The sequence below is a fragment of the Siniperca chuatsi genome, linkage group LG16 (genome assembly GCF_020085105.1).
Source record: "Siniperca chuatsi isolate FFG_IHB_CAS linkage group LG16, ASM2008510v1, whole genome shotgun sequence".
Classification (NCBI taxonomy): Eukaryota; Metazoa; Chordata; class Actinopteri; order Centrarchiformes; family Sinipercidae; genus Siniperca; species Siniperca chuatsi.
In genome coordinates this window covers 23,079,817-23,100,852 of record NC_058057.1, presented here as the reverse complement: position 1 = coordinate 23,100,852, position 21,036 = coordinate 23,079,817, and the positions used below count along the sequence as shown (strand labels likewise).

The window sequence follows — 21,036 nt, the reverse complement described above, 5'->3', positions numbered from 1 at the left end:
AAGCCCAGAAATATGACCAAGGACATGACCTTGGTGTGCTCAGTGGCACCTACAGTCCTGCACACAGGGTACAATGTGACAGTTTTGATCATAATACCTCCTGGTGAATGAGCTCTTTCATGCATACTCAACAGTTTTTATAAAAACATGACTATGTCTGTGGAGCCATCTTTTAACACTCTTGTCCCATGCAGCAGACACAAGAATCTAACAGTTCAACTACTGACAAATGAAATATTTGAATTAGTATATAGTGAAAGTCTAAACACGATTGAAAATGTTTAATAGCGATTATGGCATTCATTAGGTCTCCTTGTAGGCGGTAAATATTCTGACAGACACTTTGAAATGTCATGAATAATCATTGTTTCAACACAATGATGCTTCTCTTTTCATTTCTCACCAAGAGTGGATTCATTTTTCATTTCACACAAAATCAGTATGTATTTAACAGCTTTCTGGTCCCTGTATTCCCTACAAGAAACAGAAAAGATGAATAAAAGAGACCTGTGAAACATGAAGGAAACACTCACTAAACTAATTTACACTCTCCCCTTTAGAAATCTCTTTCATACCCTTTCTTTGACCTCAGCGTAAATTAGTTTCCTGTTTTGCGTTCAGCGTAAACAACACCTAAATAATTGATATATATCCCAAAACATGCTGAGTAAAATAAGGCTGCAGGCTTCAGACAACGACTGAAGCTCTTTTGGTAATCAGTAGGACTCTTTTCATCTGAAATAAAATCACCAGTAGCACAAACTCAGAATAGAAATGGACGGATTGTATGGTTGGATCATGTGCACACAGTGAAGACTTAGTTTGTGTTAATGAAAAATTTCATAATATTGTGATTAAAGAAAAATGAAAGCACAGATGAAAAAGAATTGGACCATTTAGTCACTTTATACAGCGGCAATGATAATTTTTCTCTATATTTTACAAAGGATTTTCCACTCAGTTCAGACCAAAGAAAAACAAACAACTAGGCACTGTGAAACAATGTGATAAAAACCAATCAAAGTACAAATGTCCAATAAACAGTGATGTAGGCTTGCATCTGTTGTGGTAGTTGTGTAGCATTTAGTTTGTTCATGAAACCCCAATGAATAAAAACACACCTAATCCTAATTTTCTTTTGTGCAAAAACAATTTTGACTTGCCAAAAACAGTCAATCCACCTTACAGGTAGAAAGGAACCATAGATTATACCAATTAAAAGTAGAGCATAGCTGACCTCTTGCAGTGCTCGAGGAGGAAGCTTCCTCTCAGACGGACCTCCCACCACGTTAACACGAACCAGCACGTGACTCCTCTCCACTGATAGACTGTCTATGATGAACTCCCTGAGAAGGTTTAACAGAGAGGAAAGGGGATTATACAAAGATGGAAGTGTAAGAGATGGTGCAAAAGGAACAGAAATAAACAAGAAAAATTATAATGGACTCAAGTCCTGATATAATAAACATTCTAAGATTTGTGTGCTACTGCATATCTGCAAGATGACCACATAAGACATTTGAAGAAAAAGAAAAGGTTGAAGAAAAAGGACATGGGGCCTGTCATGTATATGTGGAATAAAATACATTTAAATCAATTTTTTATTTTGCCCCATAAAATTTTGGTAGACAAGGCCGTGCAAATCATTATGGCCTTCCAGTTCATTAACACTTCAAAACTTCCCCAATTTATTGGAGCTCGGATAACTTTCTTTGAAAAGTCTTCTAAAAAACTTTGTATGACTATATCAATGCTGCAAGGCAAGTAAGAAAGGAAAGAGAGAAGGGTTTCCATGTTAGAATTTTTGATAAGATCAGAGAATACTCCAATTATAAAAGGCACTTTAGAGTCGAAGGGTGTCAGCCTTGGTGGATAGTTCTTATAGATGAAGCAATTTGGACTTGAAATTGGTAATAAAGGAGACAATTTTTTGCACATTGCACATCATCAAATGACTCAAAGCTCAAAGAGTTGGGGTCAAATAAAATGTGCAAATTGCCCTTAAGAAGTAGTTTTGGTGAATTTGGGTGTCACTGTGTATTAGGAAAAATGAATGATGCCAAAGGGTAAATCAAAAAATCTGATGCCAAAAAGTAAAGTTTACAAAACATTGAACAGGAGTGAAAAGAGGAGGTGGAAGAGATAAAAAGAAAAAAAAAAGAGGTGATGATGTCTGTGATGATAATGGGAGCATGAGAAGAAGAGAGGGAAAGAACGGGAGATGGGAGAATAAATTAACAAGTCATCATTCTCCAAAATGCAATGCGAGTTGGCATTTCAGGGCCATTTCCATTCATAACCAATAGCCATAGTTCTGCCAGCCATTACGAAGAGAGAGGAGCTCTTGCAATGATTAAATTTGAAAGTGTCCTGTCATATCAGGATGATGTATAGAGAAGCAAAAAGCCTTTACCGAACGAGAGAGAGAATGACTATGTGCAAGTTGAGTGTGCTCAATGTGGAAACTATTGAAATGTCTAAATGTGTGAAATAACTTCCTGTCTGGCTAGAGTAAACTGAACTTTGTAGAAAAGCTACAAGGTGAATGTCCAAGTACAAGAAGCATATTAAAGAAATGTTTTAAAATTTTGAGAAATACACTTGTTTGTTTTCTTTTTGAGAGTTTGATGAGAAAATCAATATCAGGCTAATGTCTGTGTGTTAAGAACAGAGCTGAAATCAAGATGTAGTTAGCCTAGCTTAACAAAGACTGGAGGTAGGGGGAAACAACTAGCCTGGTTCTAAAAGTTCAGAAATATACCTACCAACACGTCTAAAGCTCACTAATTAACATGTTATATCTTGTTTGTTTAATTCATACACAAAAACAAAGGGGGAGTTAGGTGCTTGTCATCACAGTGAGGACACCAGGTTTGGCATCATTGTGCCTATTAGTAGTTCCAGCATGTAACTCAAAAACAAACAAATTGTCTATTTTTTTTAAACATCTGTTTGTTTACAGACTAAACAAACCAGATACAATATGCTAAAGAGCTTTAGAGATGCTGGTTGGAGTCATCAGTTTTTTTTAACCTTTTTGAACCAGGCTAGCCGTTTCCCCCTGTTTTCAGTCTTTATGCTAAGCTAAACTAACCGGCTCTAGCTCCATACTTAATGCACAGATATGAGATTGACATTCATCCTTTCATCTCACTCTTGGGAAAAAAAGCAAATTAATTCCCAAAATGTTGAACTATTTCTTTAAGTGAGAAGAGACCATTTTTATAGCAGTCAAAGAAACCTTTAGTTGCAAAAGCCTTTGTGTTTTCAAATTATATTACATTAAATTTAATTATAAGGCTGGCGTTATTCTATATTTTTCTTATTGTCAACTAATCCCATGAAAAGACCAAAACGAACAAGGCATTAGTGTGTCTCTCGATACCTTCTCACTTCAGTTACATTCATTATGACAAGATTCAGCTAAATGATACTGTTCCCATCATACTGAGATGGCTGAGATGTCAAGGACTGTACAAAAAGACAACACAGCATCATATGGCTAATAATTAATATCTTTGAATGTATTCATATTTGGGATTTATGGCAGAACTTAAGTCACTGTAATACAACTTAATATTTTGCTTTTGAAAGTTATAAAAGGCTATAATGCTAATCTCTGGGAATAACCGCTAATGATACAAATAATTAGATCAGAATTGCTTAAGTAATTGACAATAATAAAACTTATTAATTTCCAACCATACATTTTTGTGTTGGTTCATACCCCTCATTGGTGTCCAGCTCAGTGACGTTCTCCCTCTGACTCTGCAGCAGCATGGAGCAGATGTTGTACTGGCTCTCCAGCAGCAGAAACGAGTCCAGATTACAGCAGAGAACACTGAGCAGTCTGCAGCAACACACACAAACAAACAAGACGTCAAAATACAGAGAGGACGGGCATTTTGAGATACTGTAGCAGAGCAGCAGCACTGCGCAGTTTGACTGTAATGTAGTACATACTGTACAGCAAGGCAGAACCATGCAGACAAAGAGCCCATTTGGACTTGTCTGTTTCCCCTGGCCTTGTATGTCTGCAAGTGTTGGATCAGTCAACACTTTTTCCCCACCAGCTCGCCATAGCAAATTGTAAGCTTTGTTAAGTAGGAACCCTTGGGGAAAGCTTCATGGTTCATTTTCAGTTGCTGGTAATGACACCAGGCTCAAGCAGGCTGTTAAGCTCCAGCAGCATTTTGAGACACTACAGTGTGTTTTAGCTCTCTGTTTTGTATAGTCCAATACCTGTAGAGAGGAAAAGCTTCACACAAGCTTTTGATTATGCATCAGTGACTTTTTAACTTCAGCGTCACTACTGGTCACAGTTTTATTAGTAGCAATTTTTGTATTTTGAAGAAATTGTATAGATGGAATAAACATAAAACTCCAAAGGGAACAAGGGTGAACAAGGTGTCCCAAGACAAAATTTCACTCCCCCACGACCCCCTCCCATCAGCACCAGAGCTATCTGAATTTAGACTGCATTTAAGTGCTTATTAGAAAGGTCCCATATGTGAGTCACGATGTGCAGCATTTATCATAATCTAGTTCTATGTTTATTGTCTGCCTGCTCTACACTTTACCCCTGCAATTAATTTGGCAAAACTGGTCTTTTAAATATCAGGTATCTATCAAATAGGTCTTTTCATCATATCAATGATGCCAGATGGGCTATGTCAGTCTCATTTAACCCATTATTCACACTTTTGATAAGGCCAGTGAGAAGGAGTGTCTATGTATGGGGATGTTTTTAAATGTTCCCCTGTCTCTTTTGGAATTTTTTACACTTAAACTTTAGGTTTAAAGGACTAGTTTCACAATGTGGAAAATGCCTTATTCGCTTTCTTCTCATGGTAGTGCGTTAAGTATGGAGCTAGAGCCAGGAAGCAAGCTTAGGGTAAAGACTGAAAGCAGGAGCAAATAGCTAGCGTGTCTTTCAAAGTTAAAAAACAAAATCCACCAACCAGCACCTCTAAAGCTCACCAAGTTGCATGTTTTATCTTGTTTTGAATCTGTATACAAAGAGAAATGTAAAAGTTGGTGGTTTTATACTGAGTTACATGCTGTAACTATCTCTTTACCAACAACAGTTAATCTGACCTCACAGTGATACCATGACTCCAGGGAGTCACAGCACGTTTTTCACATATTTACATTTCTGTTTGTGTACGTAAACAAACAAGATATAAACACATTAAACATGCTACAGTAGTTGTCCCCCCCCCCGCTTCTAGTCTTTATACTAGGCTAAGATAATCCAGCCCTGACTCAAGCATCATACTTAGCGCACAGACATGAGTGGTATTGATCTTCTCATCTAACTCTCGGCAAGAAAGCAAATTTCCCAAAATGTTAAACTATAGTATTTCTTTAAATGTAGTCCTCGAAACAGGTAATGATTTTATTGCAGTATCTTCCAGACTCACATCACACAACACAAATATTATACATTATATAATATTGTGTGACTATCAGCAATGTGATTATCTATTTCCAGTAATGAATAAAGACTAATTGCCAATTATTTGTAGAAAGCCCATTAGTTGACTAAGACCATAAACACCCATTCAGCTAATAGACTAAATGGGGGCAGCCTTAATACAGGCAAAGCAACAAAACATCGTTAGGATGATTCAACTGTTTCTGTTTGATCTTAATCGATAACATAGTCTCAGACCATCTTTTGATGTTTTCTGCAGATGATGCTTAAGGTCATGCAAGTCTTTTCATTAGAAAAAAAACCCTGTTTTACTCCTACTTTGCAAGTGCGTAGTATGATATTACTTCATTTTAGACAGTTTTATGTATGCGACCAAGTTGATTTCCTTCTACATTATCACTGCTATTATTTTGAAAAATGGAGGTAAATTAAGGCTTAAAAACAATAAATGCACAATGAAATGAACAGAAATGTCAGGGTTATTTTTATATATTTAAAAGGTTGTTTAAAACAACTCTTTCCTGTTTTTCACAAAATGTCATTTCAGTTTCTAATAGTGTGTGGTCTTGTACTGACATACAAGGTAGTGTTGAGTTCTGCATGTTGTTTGGTGTGTGTTAGTCCTCGTGAAACACATCTCTTCTTTTAAGCAGCTGTTTCATTTCCCGATGTGCCGGGCAGTTGCTTGGACTCCTTTTTGACTGACAACTCTACTCAATCATTCTGACAGCAGCACAGCAAGAGGCTGAGAGTCTGTCAGGCCTTCTGACCTCTCTCTGTTTGAAATAAAGCAATAGAGAACCAGGCCTGCTTCCAGTTTGTCTCTTTGATAGGCTTCTTTTCTCAAGTAGGGTGAAGACTGACTGTCCAATCAGAGGTCTTTTCAAATGTCTAGCTGTTCTGAATGGCAGCGTATTGGCAACCTTATTAAAACAGCAGTGGTAATTTTGTTACCTGTAGGAATTTTCATTCTATGAGTACAACTAAGGATTATTTTCAGTGTCAATGAATCTGCTGAGCCTAAGATGACATAATAAAATTGCTTGTTTTGTCCAACCAACAGTCAAAAACCAAAGATATTCAGTTTACTGACTTACTAGAAGATTAAGAAAACCAGCAAATATTCATATCATGCTGCAGACAGTTGAGAGTGTGATGGACAATGAATGATGACCGTGAGCCCTATAGTATTTTGGTTTAGTTTCGGTCTGCGTCCATTTGTTAACCCAAATGAACAGAAACCAACGCTGAGCTCAGTCCACGGTTTGTAAACCCAGAAGAGGATCGGAGCAGGCTGACCCCAGCCACGCAGTCGAGTGAGCGACGCTGCAGAAAACAAGTGGAGCAGCAACGGAAACGAAGTAGTGCTCACCAGGGTTCAGGTAAGGCCTGCATCCTTTCTTCTTGTTGGCAATCAAGGCATTCAGTGTTTGTAGAGGTCTGTTAGTTGCTGATACAGCCATAAGACTTAACAGTAATTCAATTCCCTAGACCTAACAAAACATTTTACCAGTACTACCTGTGCTGTGACATAAGGAATCAGCACAGACACTGGAACTACTGAATGTTTGGAATTTTTATTTATTAAATCAATTATAAAAACTTAAAAACTATAAAATTTTCAGATTCATTTTCTGTCAATCAACTTAATTATATGACTAATCATTTCAGTTATATTTCATTTATTAACTTTTGAAGGTTGTAAACCAAAGGTGTCAGTTTTATGAACAGACCGCTTCCAAACTTTGCTTCCCAGGATGGTCCCAGGTATAGACAGCTCTCCAGCGACCTACAGTAACACACCCTCTGACAGCCATATTCGAGGCATATTCCAGCAAAAATGCTGTTTTAAGGGATCACAGCAACTAAAGCTGACAAATTTGGTGTTTTTTGTTTGCTTCTAACTAGCTAATCATAGTATGTGGTCAGCAAGGTATTATTGCCATGACAATTTGAATGGCTCGGCACAATTAAAAATGCAGTTAACTCCATAGGATGCCAAACACCCTGATGTGGTTAATTCGTAAAGGCTAATTAAAAAGACAACGTAGCACAGTGGGGCAGCACTACTAATTTGGCATAAATTGTTTTTAAATTAAAAAAGAGACCAGGAGAGTAACTGAAGGATCATGTTAAATTTCATTGCTCCACATTATTTCAGAGTTTTTATGCCCTTTTTGGAAATTAAGACATCTATTCACTTTCTACGTGAGGACACAAAGGCAAACACAGAGGCTGGACAGTTAAGATTCCATCTCACCTTAGAGATTAAGTTGTTGTCATTCATGCTGACAAGGACTACAACTCACTTTATCTTATGTTGAAAGACTTGCTTTGAAACACCCATTTATGACAGATGATTACTCCCTTAATGATGTGCCCACATGCATAAGAGGACTTATGTATAAACCAATCAAAAACAGTAATTATATCATTGACAGTCAGGAGGGCCTGCTTAAATCAATCATAAAATCATTAAAAGGTGCAGTAATGCAAAAAAAATCTCTGGAAATAAGAAGGAATCCTTTCCAGTATGTTTGTGGAAATGCCAAATACTAGTACATCCCCAAAAACAGTTTGCAAGTTCCGCTTATATAGTACAAATAGAGACAACATTGGCAACTACATCACTATTTACAAATGAAAACAATTAAGTTTAATTAATGATCCGCACATATCCAGGTAGCAGTATGAAAAGCCCACAAGCTGTGTGTCTACAAAGATCAATTAGAAGCTTCATTTGGGCCTTAACACTGAATACAACTCCCAACAACACTTCCTTCCTTGTCTCATTGCTGGTATATTTTTAAAGTAGTATGACCATATTCATGATAATGTTTGCCGTGCTTAGTGAGGCTTTTGCTGCTGACATGCAAAATAAAAAGAAAATCTAATCAAATCATGTATGAGGTTCTGCACCAGCACACACGCTTGACATGTTCAGAGCCATCGATAGCAGAGAAAGTAGAATAAAAGCATCCAAACAATTCAGACAGGGGGAAAAACGGGGGGGAAAGAGAGCTGGTTGCCATGACAACAAAGAGGCTTTTAGCAACAAGGAAAGGGCTGAGGGATTTTAGCTCTCATTAGCTTGTGAAGATCAAGAGGGGTGGAAATTGTGGCTTCTTTTTCAAGGGGGATGCACTTCAGGAATGCTCAGTGCATGTTTGCTTGACAGTGGTGCTGGTGATTAAACCTGCATTAGAAAAGTTTTAGAGCCTATAAAGAAACAAAAGTTGGTACATTCTTCCACTACTGGTGTGTAGTCCAGGGCTGGTTTCAAACTGCTTTAATTATCCTGATGGCTGCTTAAAGGATAGGGTTAGCAATATTCTATGTTTTGTGTCAACAAATCCCATGAAAAAAAACAACAATGAACTGATCCTACTAACAAGTAATACTGTGTATTAATATATCTTATTCCTCTGTGCCATAGAGCTCCATTGTTGTTGGGTGACGTATTCAATCATTATAGTGAACATGGGCACTGCAGTTTATTTTGAGTCAATTCCAGATACATCGTCATGTTGCCATAAATGCTCACTGTGCATTAAATTGTATAAATCCACAGCTGAAAATAGCACCCAACAAATGCACTGTTTACTCCCGTTTGAGTAACGTTTGCTAAAAACTGCAGTGCCCAGCTGTTTTAGGAAATTACTGAGCCTATACATTTGTGACCCATTTTAAAAGATTTATGTCTTCAGTAGAAACCAATGGTCTTAGAGCTGAGTGCCACAGACAAGGTAGGAAAGTCAAAAAGTATTGAGAGATTTGTTGACAATATAAAAAAAATATAGAATAACGCCAGAGTTCAGACTTGAACAAGTTGATGCCACGCAGAATATAAGCACCTACAGTACAAAACAGAGTGGCAGGGAACAAATATGCAGCTACTAAAAATGGAGATGCCTCCATAGTTTAAAATACACCAAGGAGCATATTTCTCACAATTACATTTCTAGTATGTAACATTTAGGAGGCACTATTGGCAGAAATGGAATATAATATTTATAAGTATGTATTTTGTATAAGTAAGCTTTTTGTAACGTCTGTGGCCTATAATCGCCTGAAAATAATAATCGTTGGGTTTTCATTACCTTAGAATAAGCCCTTTATATCTACAGAGGGAGCGGGTCCCCTTCCACAGAGGCCGTCATGTTTCTACAGTAGCCCAGAACGGACAGACCAAGCACTGCATCTACATAGGGCCGTTCGCGTTTTTCGTGAGATAACAGCCACCATAGTTTCTTCTACACGCTTGGAAGGGGAAGGTGAAGCGAGCGTTATTCAAATGGTTGCAAACTGCATTTTCACCGCTAGATGCCACTAAATCCTACACTCTGGACCTTTAAAGGATCTTTCTAAGCATGAGTTTTGCTCAGTTTCTACACTTTGTTTTGTCAAATTAAACAAACAAAAAGTCAAAATACAGACATTCAGGAAAAAACACATTCCAATAGAAGAATAACCTGGAGCTGTTATCTATTATTCATTATGCGGCAAATGTGATAGATCACACCTGTGCAAATTAAAGTCCCCTCACTCCCTCGTCTACTGTGGTAATATAAACACACAAGCTCGCATTGTGTGGCTGGCTGCGTTTGACCTGAGGTGAAGCCAAGGTTTACAGAGAGCCAAAGTGAAGGTTTGTCCACAGTGAGATTCATCTTCAAACAAATTTAAACATCATGAATACATGCGCTCTGAAACAATGCAAAATGTGCTTGTTAGAATAATCGTGCAGTCAAGAATAATGGCATTTTTTGCTATTACTGAGCTCTGAACAAAATAAGTTAAAAAATAAAATAAAATTCTGGTCCTACCTGCAATTTTTGTGCCATCTATTTATCAGTGATATATACACAAAGAACTCAGAGTCTCTTAATCAGACAGGCGTTTGGTTGTCAGCTTAATAAGAGTTCTTTTTTCTAACCAACTTAATGTCTCAGTGGAAAATACAAAGATATAAGCAAAATCTGTAATACCAAGCATCTGGTAAGAGTATTGGCGGGTTTCAGAGAGTCAAACTTAATAACTTTTTAATGCTACCTGTAATTCTGTTTAATACAAATGATCCAGTGTCAAATAAACAAACAGAAAAATAATGGCACAGTGGAGGAAGAGCTACTTGGATCTGACAGTTACGAAACACAAGCAGGTGCTCTTGATGCTTGGGTAGGTTAAAACTATAATGTTAATACTATCCACAAGGAAGGGAATAGATTTCCCCTAAAAAAAAATTCAAGGCACACTGCTTTGTTAAAGTACAGAAAGATTGAAAATAAATATAATAAAAATAATTTATCATCGCTGCATTATTAAAAACAATGCATATTATGTGTGATTGTTTGACCCTGAGGTAGACCAGTGCGGGGTCAATGATCTTGTTTTTAATCATGTTGTCAAGATAATAAGGCCTCTTTAACATTTTGTACTAACAATCGATTCCCTTCCTTGTCGACAGTCACAGAAAAATAAATCAAAGTCACTCCGTCACTTTGTAATTAAACAGTGTGATGAAATGCAGAGCTTTACTGACCTTTAAGCTGCAGGGGGTGCTGTTCTCAAGTAAATACAAATTGGGCCAACTCAAACTACAACAGTCACGCTGTTGATATTTGAAAATCAAATAAAACATGAACTTTGCACCAGAGTAGTTCATATATGAGCTACTTCATAATGCAATAGATACATGTGTCAGGACAATGATCCAATGCATGAATGGCAACAGCTAGCTCTACTTCCTGTGATGGGTTAGCTTCTTAAGTGTGTGCAAAACTTCTGCATGTTTTACTGGTCTGTGGTGAAGCGTCCTCTACACCCCCTCTCCACAGCATCCTTAAGCAGCAACAGTAACAATGCTGTAACAATAACTGCAACAGGTCTCTCCTGCCAGCTGCCATCAGACTATAGAATACACCCCCACCCTCCTGCTGTAGTGACATCAACCTGAGTCAGCTTGCTGGGTGTACATATCTGTATATTTGCCACACTGCAATTGTCTGTTACTGTGAGTGATGGGGTCCTACATGAACACAACGTGTTGGTTATTTCACATAAGAGATTTGTGCCTGTGCTGTCTCTAATATTTAACATTATGAAGAAATACTTAATGAATAAATACTTAAAGCTGCTATAACAGATATTTTATAATAACAATGTATGAAATAACAATGTGAAAAGGGTTGCTCGTACTGATGAACCTACTGAGAATTATCACTTGAATCTGCAGCCCCCTCGGCTTTACGGAGCTTTATAGCGAGTTTCAGCTCACTGTTTAGCTGTCTGGTCGCAAACAAGTCGTTTTCAGCTGCAGCAGGCAGCTGTAAGCTCTAAAAACCCACTGTACACTGTCTTCCCAGCACCAAACAGCAGACTGACTGAGTTAGCAACTATCTGGTGAACAAAGTGGAGCATTTAGCAGCTGAAGAGGCAGATATTTTCCTCTGGAGTTGGTCGAGTCCAAAAACAGAGCTAAAAGGAGAGTGAATACTGGACTTATGTTTCTGGCTTCTTGGCAAACATGACTTCAAATGAATGCTAATGTTGCTCAGTAACTGCTGGATGTGTAAATAAGCAACTTGTTGCTAACAAGTTTGCCATATCAACTTAAAAAGTGATGTCAATGTTGTGTTCACAACTTGTCCAAGTGGCCAAAAAAATTTTTAAAAATTATTGCAGGTTTAGGATTTGAAACAAAGTTTCATGACTTGACCGGCAGTCAGGTCGTGGGACACTGTAAGTGCAATTCATATTACTTATTTATTGTTTTGTTAAATGGAAATTGCATTTATGTATCACCTTTATCCAAAGTGCTTTACAATTTGCCTCTAATTCACCCACACACACATATACACACACACACCCGATGGCACCATGCAAGGTGATTGTTAATATGTTTATTGGAGATCTTAATTACCTATTGTAAATATATTTTAATACCTGCCATGCGATTTTACTGACATAATTATATGTATTATATAATTACATACCTAAATACTATACTATATACTTAGACATATGCTTGCACACAACAACACAACCTTCATAACCATTTCTATCTATTTTTGCACTCTGTTCTCTCTATATGCTTTTTATTTCTCCCTCTGGGATCAATAAAGCCCTATCCCTATATAGTACCATGTTGCCATATGCCTTCAGGCTATGGATAATCAGAAAATCAAATGAAAACAGGCACCATTGTATTGTGGGTGATGCGTTGTTAAAAAGGATGGGTGTTTTTTTTTACGTTCGAGTTCACATTGGTCATGTGGGTGTGTATTGTAGAGCAGCACCCCCACAGAAACAGTATATAATGCAGTAGCAATACAACAGTATGTAAAGCTCTATGGTGAAGTGATTTTGAACACAATCAATCAATCAACATGATGGCAAAAACAATAACTGGAAATTAAATTCATCTCTTATCACTGTATTTGATATATTTTGCTAATTTTAAGGCCTTTTCAGCAACTTAATTTTTAATTCAAGGTTTGTTATTTGTTTTTGTTCTGTTTATTCTGAATGTAGGCCAATAAAGAATGAAACTGAACTGAAATCAAGCTGTGTGGAACTTTCAGACATTTACTCAGAAGTTGTTGGTTTAAGGAAATTATACCAATACCTCAAAATTAACATGGTATGACATGACTTATTGATAGTAAAATGCTACATTTAGCACATTTAGTGACCCACAGGGAGGCACAGAGTGAGAGTTTGTCAGTTAATCCATCTGTCTGGGTGGTAACGGAATAGAGCGTCTTGTTCCTTTCACTTGACTTCTGGATGTTAATAGGAGTGGGCTGACTGACAGGCACAGACAGAGTGAGTGAGTCAGCAAGGCTCCAAACAAGTCAAAAGGTATTGTGATTCAGAAAGCCTTTAGAAAGGCAAAGGAATGCACAGCTGCCACCAAAGCACAACCAAGACACATATGTACCTGTGTATGTAAAAATGAAAACATTTTCCTGCACAGATTGCATCATATCTCCCTTAAACACATTTTTAGCCATTTGTAGTCTGTAGCACATTTACCTTAACAATAAAGCTAACCTAACCTTTAAGCTACAATATGCAACTTTCTCAGACAGATATTATTAAATCCTTTTCTATTGTCATTTTCACAGTACAGTATTAACTTTAACTTGTACTGCAACCCTACCCCTAATTTTAACCTCAACTCAAAACTGAAGACAGCTTTTCATTTTAGAGGAACTTCTTTGCCCCCTTAACCACCCTTCTCACTTGTTATGTCTGTTCTTCATAAATACAGAAATACACACACACACACACACACACACACACAGCCCAGCTTATTTCTCTCTTATCCAGAGAAATCCTTTCATCAGCCTTTCAATCCTGGGTAATCAAAGTATAAAGAACCATGTCAGTCTGCTATTGCTAGAGGCTAAAGTGTGCATATGTGTATGTGTGTGTACCTGTGTGTGTACCTGTGTGTGTGTGTGTGTGTGTGTGTGTGTGTGTGTGTGTGTGTATATGCATGTGTGTGTGCAGCCACCAGGTGCTAATCTGATACCTTTTGCTTCCCCACTGATGTTAAGTAATATGAAAAGAAATATCAATCTCACCTCAGGCCGAATGTGTGAGACTGTTCATAGTGGAACAGGGAATTAATCTTCGCATCTGAATTCACAGCAATCAGCCTGTCAATCAAATCCTGTGGAGTGAAATGAGAGGCTGTGAAAAGGAATACAGCAGTTAGGGTGCAAAAATAAAAAACAGTGTAGATATTTACAATGTGTAAGGTGACAAATGTACATCAGCCTCAGTGTACTGGGAGTTTAGGAGGAGGACTTTGCGAGGTAAAACAAATGTGTGGGTGGTGGTTGAAGGCAAAATAAAAAGTGCAAACATGCCCTCAAATGGCTGAAAGAGGCATTGCATGAAGTCTAGACTACACAGTGTGAAAAACACTCACAGGAATGGAGGTTGGCGTCTCTCTCAGGGTGTATTCACTCTTGTTGGCTAGAGGCTGCCGGCCCAGCAGCTCCCACACCGATTGGGAGGAGGAGAGCAGGTTGACCAATGATAGGAAGGACTGAAGAGACAGAAAGTAAGACAGACAGAAAGACAATTAGAGGGTTAGAGAAAGCAGTAAAACAAACAAGCAAGAAAAACAGGGGCAAAGAGTGAAATTAGAACTAAACTCACAATTGATGATAACTGGGATCATTTTAAATTAAAGTTGAAACTGTTTTTGAAGAGTGATCGGGTATGTAGTCATTGGTGATCAGATGATTTTCATCAAGATTTAATCAACTTTTATTGTATTCTTAATGTAATTTGTGCCATCTATTTGTTTGTATTTTAATGTGTTTTTTTGTCATAATGTGTGTGTTTTTAGAAATACCTATCAAGGGATTGATAAACCTTTAAATAAAATACTAGAGAGATAGAAAGATAAAAGAAAAAGCCAGTGGTGTTGATACCCAGAAATTCACAGTGTATTTTGTCCATGATGAAAATTTAAAATGATGCAAAAACAAAGTGAACATGAAAAAAATGTTAGGGAAATAAAAATATGCGAGATGTGCGCACTTACACCATGAAATTACATCTGAACATGTGAACAGAACAGTAGCCTGAAGAATAATAAACCACAGGAAGACCCCCTGCTCTCATCACTGGATCAAGGAGAACAGTGTGTTATAAAAAAAAAAACAAAAACAAAAAAAACTTCGTCCTACACCCTCTGCGGGTGGTCTCATCCTTCGAGCTCGGGTCCTCTGCCAGAGGCCTGGGAGCTTGAGGGTTCTGCGCACTATCTTTGCTGTTCCTAGTACTGCACTCTTCTGGACCGAGATGTCTGGTGTTCTTCCAGGGATCTGCTGTAGCCACTCCTCCAGTTTGGGGGTCACTGCCCCGAGTGCTCCGATGACCACGGGCACCACTGTTGCCTTTACCTTCCAGGCCTTCTCCAGCTCTTCTCTGAGCCCTTGGTATTTCTCCAGTTTCTCATGTTCCTTTTTCCTGATGTTGCCATCACTTGGTATTGCCACGTCAACCACAACGGCTTTCCTCTGCTGTTTGTCCACCACCACGATGTCAGGCTGGTTCGCCATTACCATTCTGTCAGTCTGAATCTGGAAGTCCCACAGGATCTTGGCTCGGTCATTCTCTACCACCTTTGGAGGTGTTTCCCACTTTGACCTCGGGGTTTCCAGTCCATACTCCGTGCAGATGTTCCTGTACACTATGCCAGCCACTTGGTTATGGCGCTCCATGTATGCTTTCCCTGCCAGCATCTTACACCCTGGATTGTCTCAGGGGCCTCTTTGCACAGCTTACACCTTGGGTCTTGTCTGGTGTGGTAGATCTGGGCCTCTATTGCTCTGGTGTTCAGGGTGAGGAGCTTTTGCGTCTTAACGTCTGTGGTCTGTATCTCTTCCTTTGGCCACCTTATTATTACCGCAGGGTATCTGATCACTGGCAGGGCGTAGCTCCTTATTACCTGGGCCTTGTTCTTGCCATTGAGCTGACTTCTTAGGACTTGCCTTACTTGTTGGAGGTATTTGGCAGTTGCTGTTTTCCTTGTTACCTCTTCGAGGTTGCCATTTGCCTGTGGTATTCCAAGGTACTTGTAACCATCCTCAATGTCTGCTATTGTTCCTTCTGGGAGTGAGACCCCTTCTGTGTGGACTACCTTCCCTCGCTTTGTCACCATTCGACTGCACTTCTCAAGCCCAAATGACATCCCAATGTCACAGCTGTAGATCCTGGTGGTGTGGATCAGTCGATGTCCTGCTCGCTCTTAGCATATAGCTTGATGTCATCCATGTAGAGGAGGTGACTGATGGTGGCCCCATTCCTGAGTCGGTATCCATAGCCAGTCTTGTTGATTATTCGGCTGAGGGGGTTCAGAGCATCTCCTTGGTATATGCCACATTTGATGGATACTTGTGCAAGTGGCTTGCCATTGGCCTCAAGGGTGGTTTTCCACAGCCTCATCGAGTTTGCAATGAAATTGTGCAGTTGGATAGCTGTGTATCAATTAAAAGGCAAGTGTCTCTAAAAGAAACAAATGTTTTGGGACGCATGAGACTGTATGATTTGAATACAACTAAACTGGCGGAGAATCCATTTGCAAATGTCTGTTTATATTGCAATAAATCTCAGAAAGAGCTGTTCTCGTTGAATTCCCTTTATTTCAGAAAATTCCCATGACATTCTAACCGAGGTCAAGGCACAAAACGTCATCACATATTTTTAACATATGTTTATCTGTTTCCAACACAAACTCAGTTCTGGGCCTCTGTTGCCATGTGCTGGCTGGGATGGACTTGAAGGTCTGACTGTATGTAACCTGGCAGCTGACCCACTGATAAGGCAGGCTTTAAAGTCACCAGTGGCAGGGCACAGTTCACACTTCGCTGGCTGTATGTATTCACTTGGCTAGTTTCACTGAGAGAGACGACTTGGCTCCTGTCAGAGGCCAGCATCAGACACACACATACAGATACACACTAGAGCTTCAAATGAAAGTTTGAGCCTGTCCTAGACTGAACCTGAAAATTAAGTTTCTGCCCAGACTTGTACCAAATCTAAACATACAGCTATTTACAAGGAGGAATCATTCTCACTCTCACTTTTTCCACAGATACACAGAGTAAACTATGACTACAGTCCTGAATGACTGGAAATGTAACCATGCGTGTATCAGTTCAAGCTCAGTCAATTCAGTTTAATCTTATTTCAGAACATAGTCTGGTATAAAATGGCAGTTTACTCTCTCACTCACACACACACACAGACCACCTTGAGGCAGCTCCTGTCTATGGGGTCCATGGGTGTGGGCTTGGGACGGACCACCTTGATATCTTCACTGCCACACTCAAGAACAGACCACAGCTCTACCACCAGTGCCCGGACAAAACCTGCAACACAACATCAAGCCAGTGGTTTCAATATGGATTTGTATGCAGAAATTCTAAATTGACAAACTTTATTTTGTAAGCTTGGAATTGTAAGATTGTATTTGGCAGGAGTACAATTGAGATTTTAAGTGTTAAAGATCTATTATTTTATCATGCAAAACTGATATCTGCTTTCCATTTTTTTTTTATCTTTAAATGTTTTAATACAGGAACATTCAAAAGATGTTAAAAAAAAATAGGATAACTCAGATATTACATTTTAGCTTTTGTTGACAGGAAACAGACAGAAAATATGGAGAGAGAGAGAGAGCGAGAGAGCGAGAGAGCGAGAGAGCGAGCGAGCGAGAGAGAGAGAGATAGATATAACATGGTTGCCAGCCAGATTCAAACTGTGGAAATTATGATTATACGGTGTACGTCTTAACCATTCAGCTACCCGGATGCCCCAACTATTACAATTTGACAATTCCAAATCTACAATTTAAATTTTACACTTACAAATTGTAATTGTTGTATGCCACTATCTATGCCTCCTTTCTACCGAGCATTAACCTGATATGTGGAATGTATTCAGATATGATTTACTATGCTACTTGTAAATGTTAACATTAAAATCTGATTTACACTTCCTGTCAGACAGCTGCCCAAATATCAATAACATACTGTCTTAATCCTTACAAAAATGTGACAGTTAACGCCTCATCTTGTTCTTTCTTCATCCACTTATCCCATCACAAACAATTTGACAAAGATGTTGCTCCCCTCGGTTGCTTGATGCCTGATATACTACATGTCGACTAGACAAAAACAACTTGGAATACAAGCCTTAAGCATACCAGCTGGTAATTGTTTGTTTGTGCAAGTAAGTGCTTTAGTACCTGAACTATGCAAAGCCACCACCCCTGGAGCAGTTGCTGCCACCTGTGTCACCATTACCCCGTATCCAAACTTCTCACAGCGGCTCACCTACAGAAAACACACACAGAAACCCCAAAAATATTTCAGTACTTTATTTCTTTAGTTTTTTCTTATATAAATCCAAAATGAATAAGAGGTGAGGACAGGATAGACAAATAAAGGATTAATGTAGAAAAAAAGCGTTTGTGATTCAGTATGCAAACTCTGCTATGACACAGCTAGAATACTAAAAAGGCACTACATAATTTGCAATTTGATTTTCCCCCATTGTAATAAACTACATTGATTTTTGAGTGTGCAGTCCCTTCATTAATTACAACACAATGTCACAACTAAAAATAGACTAAATATAATTACATTCCATAATTAAAGTGAAATGCCAAATGAGAGAAGCAATTACAAGAGTGCGTAAACAATGGCAGTAAATTAAGCCCATAGGGGATTAGCGAAGGTTTGTAGTAAGACTGAGTGAGAGTGTGTGTGTGTGTGTGTGTGTGTGTGTGTGTGTGTCTCTCTACAATATGAATCATGGACAATACTATGTATGTAAGGCATATGTGTCCGTATGAGTCCAGAGATTAATAAATTAAACGCAGTGTGGGAGTGTATGTAGCAGCCTCCAGGCTACTGGTGAATACTAAACAGTCTTCAGGAAATATGACTGTGGCCTTGAGAAGGAGTAGGGGCAACAAATTACCACATCTTCTGCAGAATGAATTAGGGATACCGATGGCAGGCGAACAGAATGAATAAAGGTTTTTAAGATAGATTATGTTCTGCAGGATAGGACATTATAGAATACAAAAGCCTAGAAATACAACACCATCTAAATTTCAAATGTAGATGGTTTTTTTGCAGGGTCTAATGCTCACCTTTTTCTCTTTTTTGTCTCATCAGTGATTAAACTTCAGAATTCACACAACTCTAACTTATATCTATGTATGTTAAACAAAAACAATTATACTGTATGATCTATGGCCAAAGATGTGTTTCTACAAAAGAAATGAAAACTTTTTTTTTTTTTTTTACATTTTAATTCAATAAATAAATGTACTTGATGCAACAATATGTGTGCAATGACTGACTTTATTCCTAATCCTGGTGTGGCTCAAGTCCATGTGGTAAAGAATCACTTGAACAGCATGATAAGACTTTGGCACATTGATGCTATCAAGGAGGATTCAAAAACGAACCACTGCCAAAGTTAATTATTCCAGGGCTTCCATAAAGGTAATGAAACAGTTCCATCCAACTCTATCATTATCAGCACTTATCAGCACTTCTGCACTAAAGTCCAGTGCTTTGTAAAAGTCACACTGGTCTGACTGGTTTGATTCATATGAAGGTGGAACAATAGCCTTATCTGACCATCTTACATTTCAACTTGAAATCTGCTACAAGTGCTTTTGCAACTAAATAATTCTAGCAACATCTGGAGTTAGTACTTAGTACTCAGTAGTAGTATTTTACAGCAGCTCTTGCAAAGTCAGCACTTGTTGGATTGCAGGATTGGAAACAGGTGGAGAAGGGAATACGTAGTGCTGCTCCCTCAGTACCATAGTTGAGATGCCCTTGAGCAAGTCATTTGATCCCCAAACTGCTCCACTGGGGCCTTTCAGTGACTAACTGCAGTTGGATTGGGCAGCTTCCAGGTGTGACTGTGTGTAAGTGTGTATGTGTGGAGCAGGGCATTGCTGTAAAAGAGCATTTGGCTCCATGAACCAAAAGTCTCTAAATAAAGGTTAAAAAAACAAACAAACACCTAAATGTGTGCATTGGAGAGTAACCCTGGTAAACTGGGTATAAATATATAAAAGTGGTGAAGCAAAAGACAACATTTTTTTTTATGATGGAAAATGTACCAGTTATACTTGTGTAGCATTGTAAAGTACAGTGTTTGTTATTACCTGTAGTTTTTTAGTAAAGCGAGAGAACATGTAAGAGACACACTCATTGATGGCTCCTGTCTGCTGGAGCAGCAGCAGGCCTTTAGGAGTTGCAGCAAAGTTCAGCAGGCTGTCCAACAGCGTCTCCTCCCAGATGAGCCTGTTCCAAAGTCGTAGAGACAGACACAGAGTAAGCAGCGCTATGTATTCATACTGCAAAAAACACAATCCTTAAGTCACTGGAAGTCAATTCTTTACACAGATGAACATTCGGGAGTAAAGTGCCTGATGTACAGGTGGTAAACAAGCTTCTTAGCTGAGAAATGGTGCCTGAAGTATTTGGGGTTAATTCATGTTTACCAGTTTGCAATCACTTTTTTACAACATGTAGCATTGAGAAATATATTTTGGAAGACACTCAGGTATTTAATAGTAATAGTACAGTGGTAGTAATTTCCTGTGGGTGGAGATGTGTACATACACAACATCAGAAGTTAATCTGGGCAAACAGGGCAAATCTACAGTACCTTCGTTATGGGAGGACACCCCTGACTAGTACAGCAATAGTTTGTCATTTAGGTTGAAAAGAGGTGTATTATTAGATAAAAAAAATCTTAAGTAATGCATCTGTAAAACAAGTATATCTTGATTATGTATGAATCCATGTACTTTTGGATTTGCATGCAGCTACACATGAAACGGATATAGGAAAATCTGAAGCAAGACAACAAGACAAAGATGAGTACCGGAGAGATTTGTTTCCTTGAAAATGTTGTATTGCATCCCATATGCTACACTGCTAAGCTATGGGAGGCCATTCCATGTATTACTGTCAGAGGAAGATTAATGGTGGTGACAACTAAGTACAACCTGATTTTATGGTCTGCTGAAAATCATC

The 21,036-nt window shown here is 38.5% G+C and overlaps 1 protein-coding gene across 6 annotated transcripts in view; it reads right to left on the bottom strand.

Annotated features, from left to right (window-relative positions):
* The window catches only part of tbc1d32 (TBC1 domain family, member 32), an 83,581-nt gene that overhangs the window by 42,141 nt on the left and 20,404 nt on the right, over positions 1-21,036 (bottom strand). For all 6 annotated transcript variants that reach the window (XM_044168923.1, XM_044168919.1, XM_044168922.1 and 3 more), the window contains exons 19-25: positions 20,160-20,298; positions 18,213-18,300; positions 17,216-17,334; positions 14,379-14,498; positions 14,029-14,117; positions 3,728-3,850; positions 1,238-1,346 (exon numbers count right to left, since the gene is read on the bottom strand). In XM_044168923.1, the coding sequence (XP_044024858.1) occupies positions 1,238-1,346; positions 3,728-3,850; positions 14,029-14,117; positions 14,379-14,498; positions 17,216-17,334; positions 18,213-18,300; positions 20,160-20,298 (787 nt within the window). The remainder of the gene's footprint in view (positions 1-1,237; positions 1,347-3,727; positions 3,851-14,028; positions 14,118-14,378; positions 14,499-17,215; positions 17,335-18,212; positions 18,301-20,159; positions 20,299-21,036) is intronic.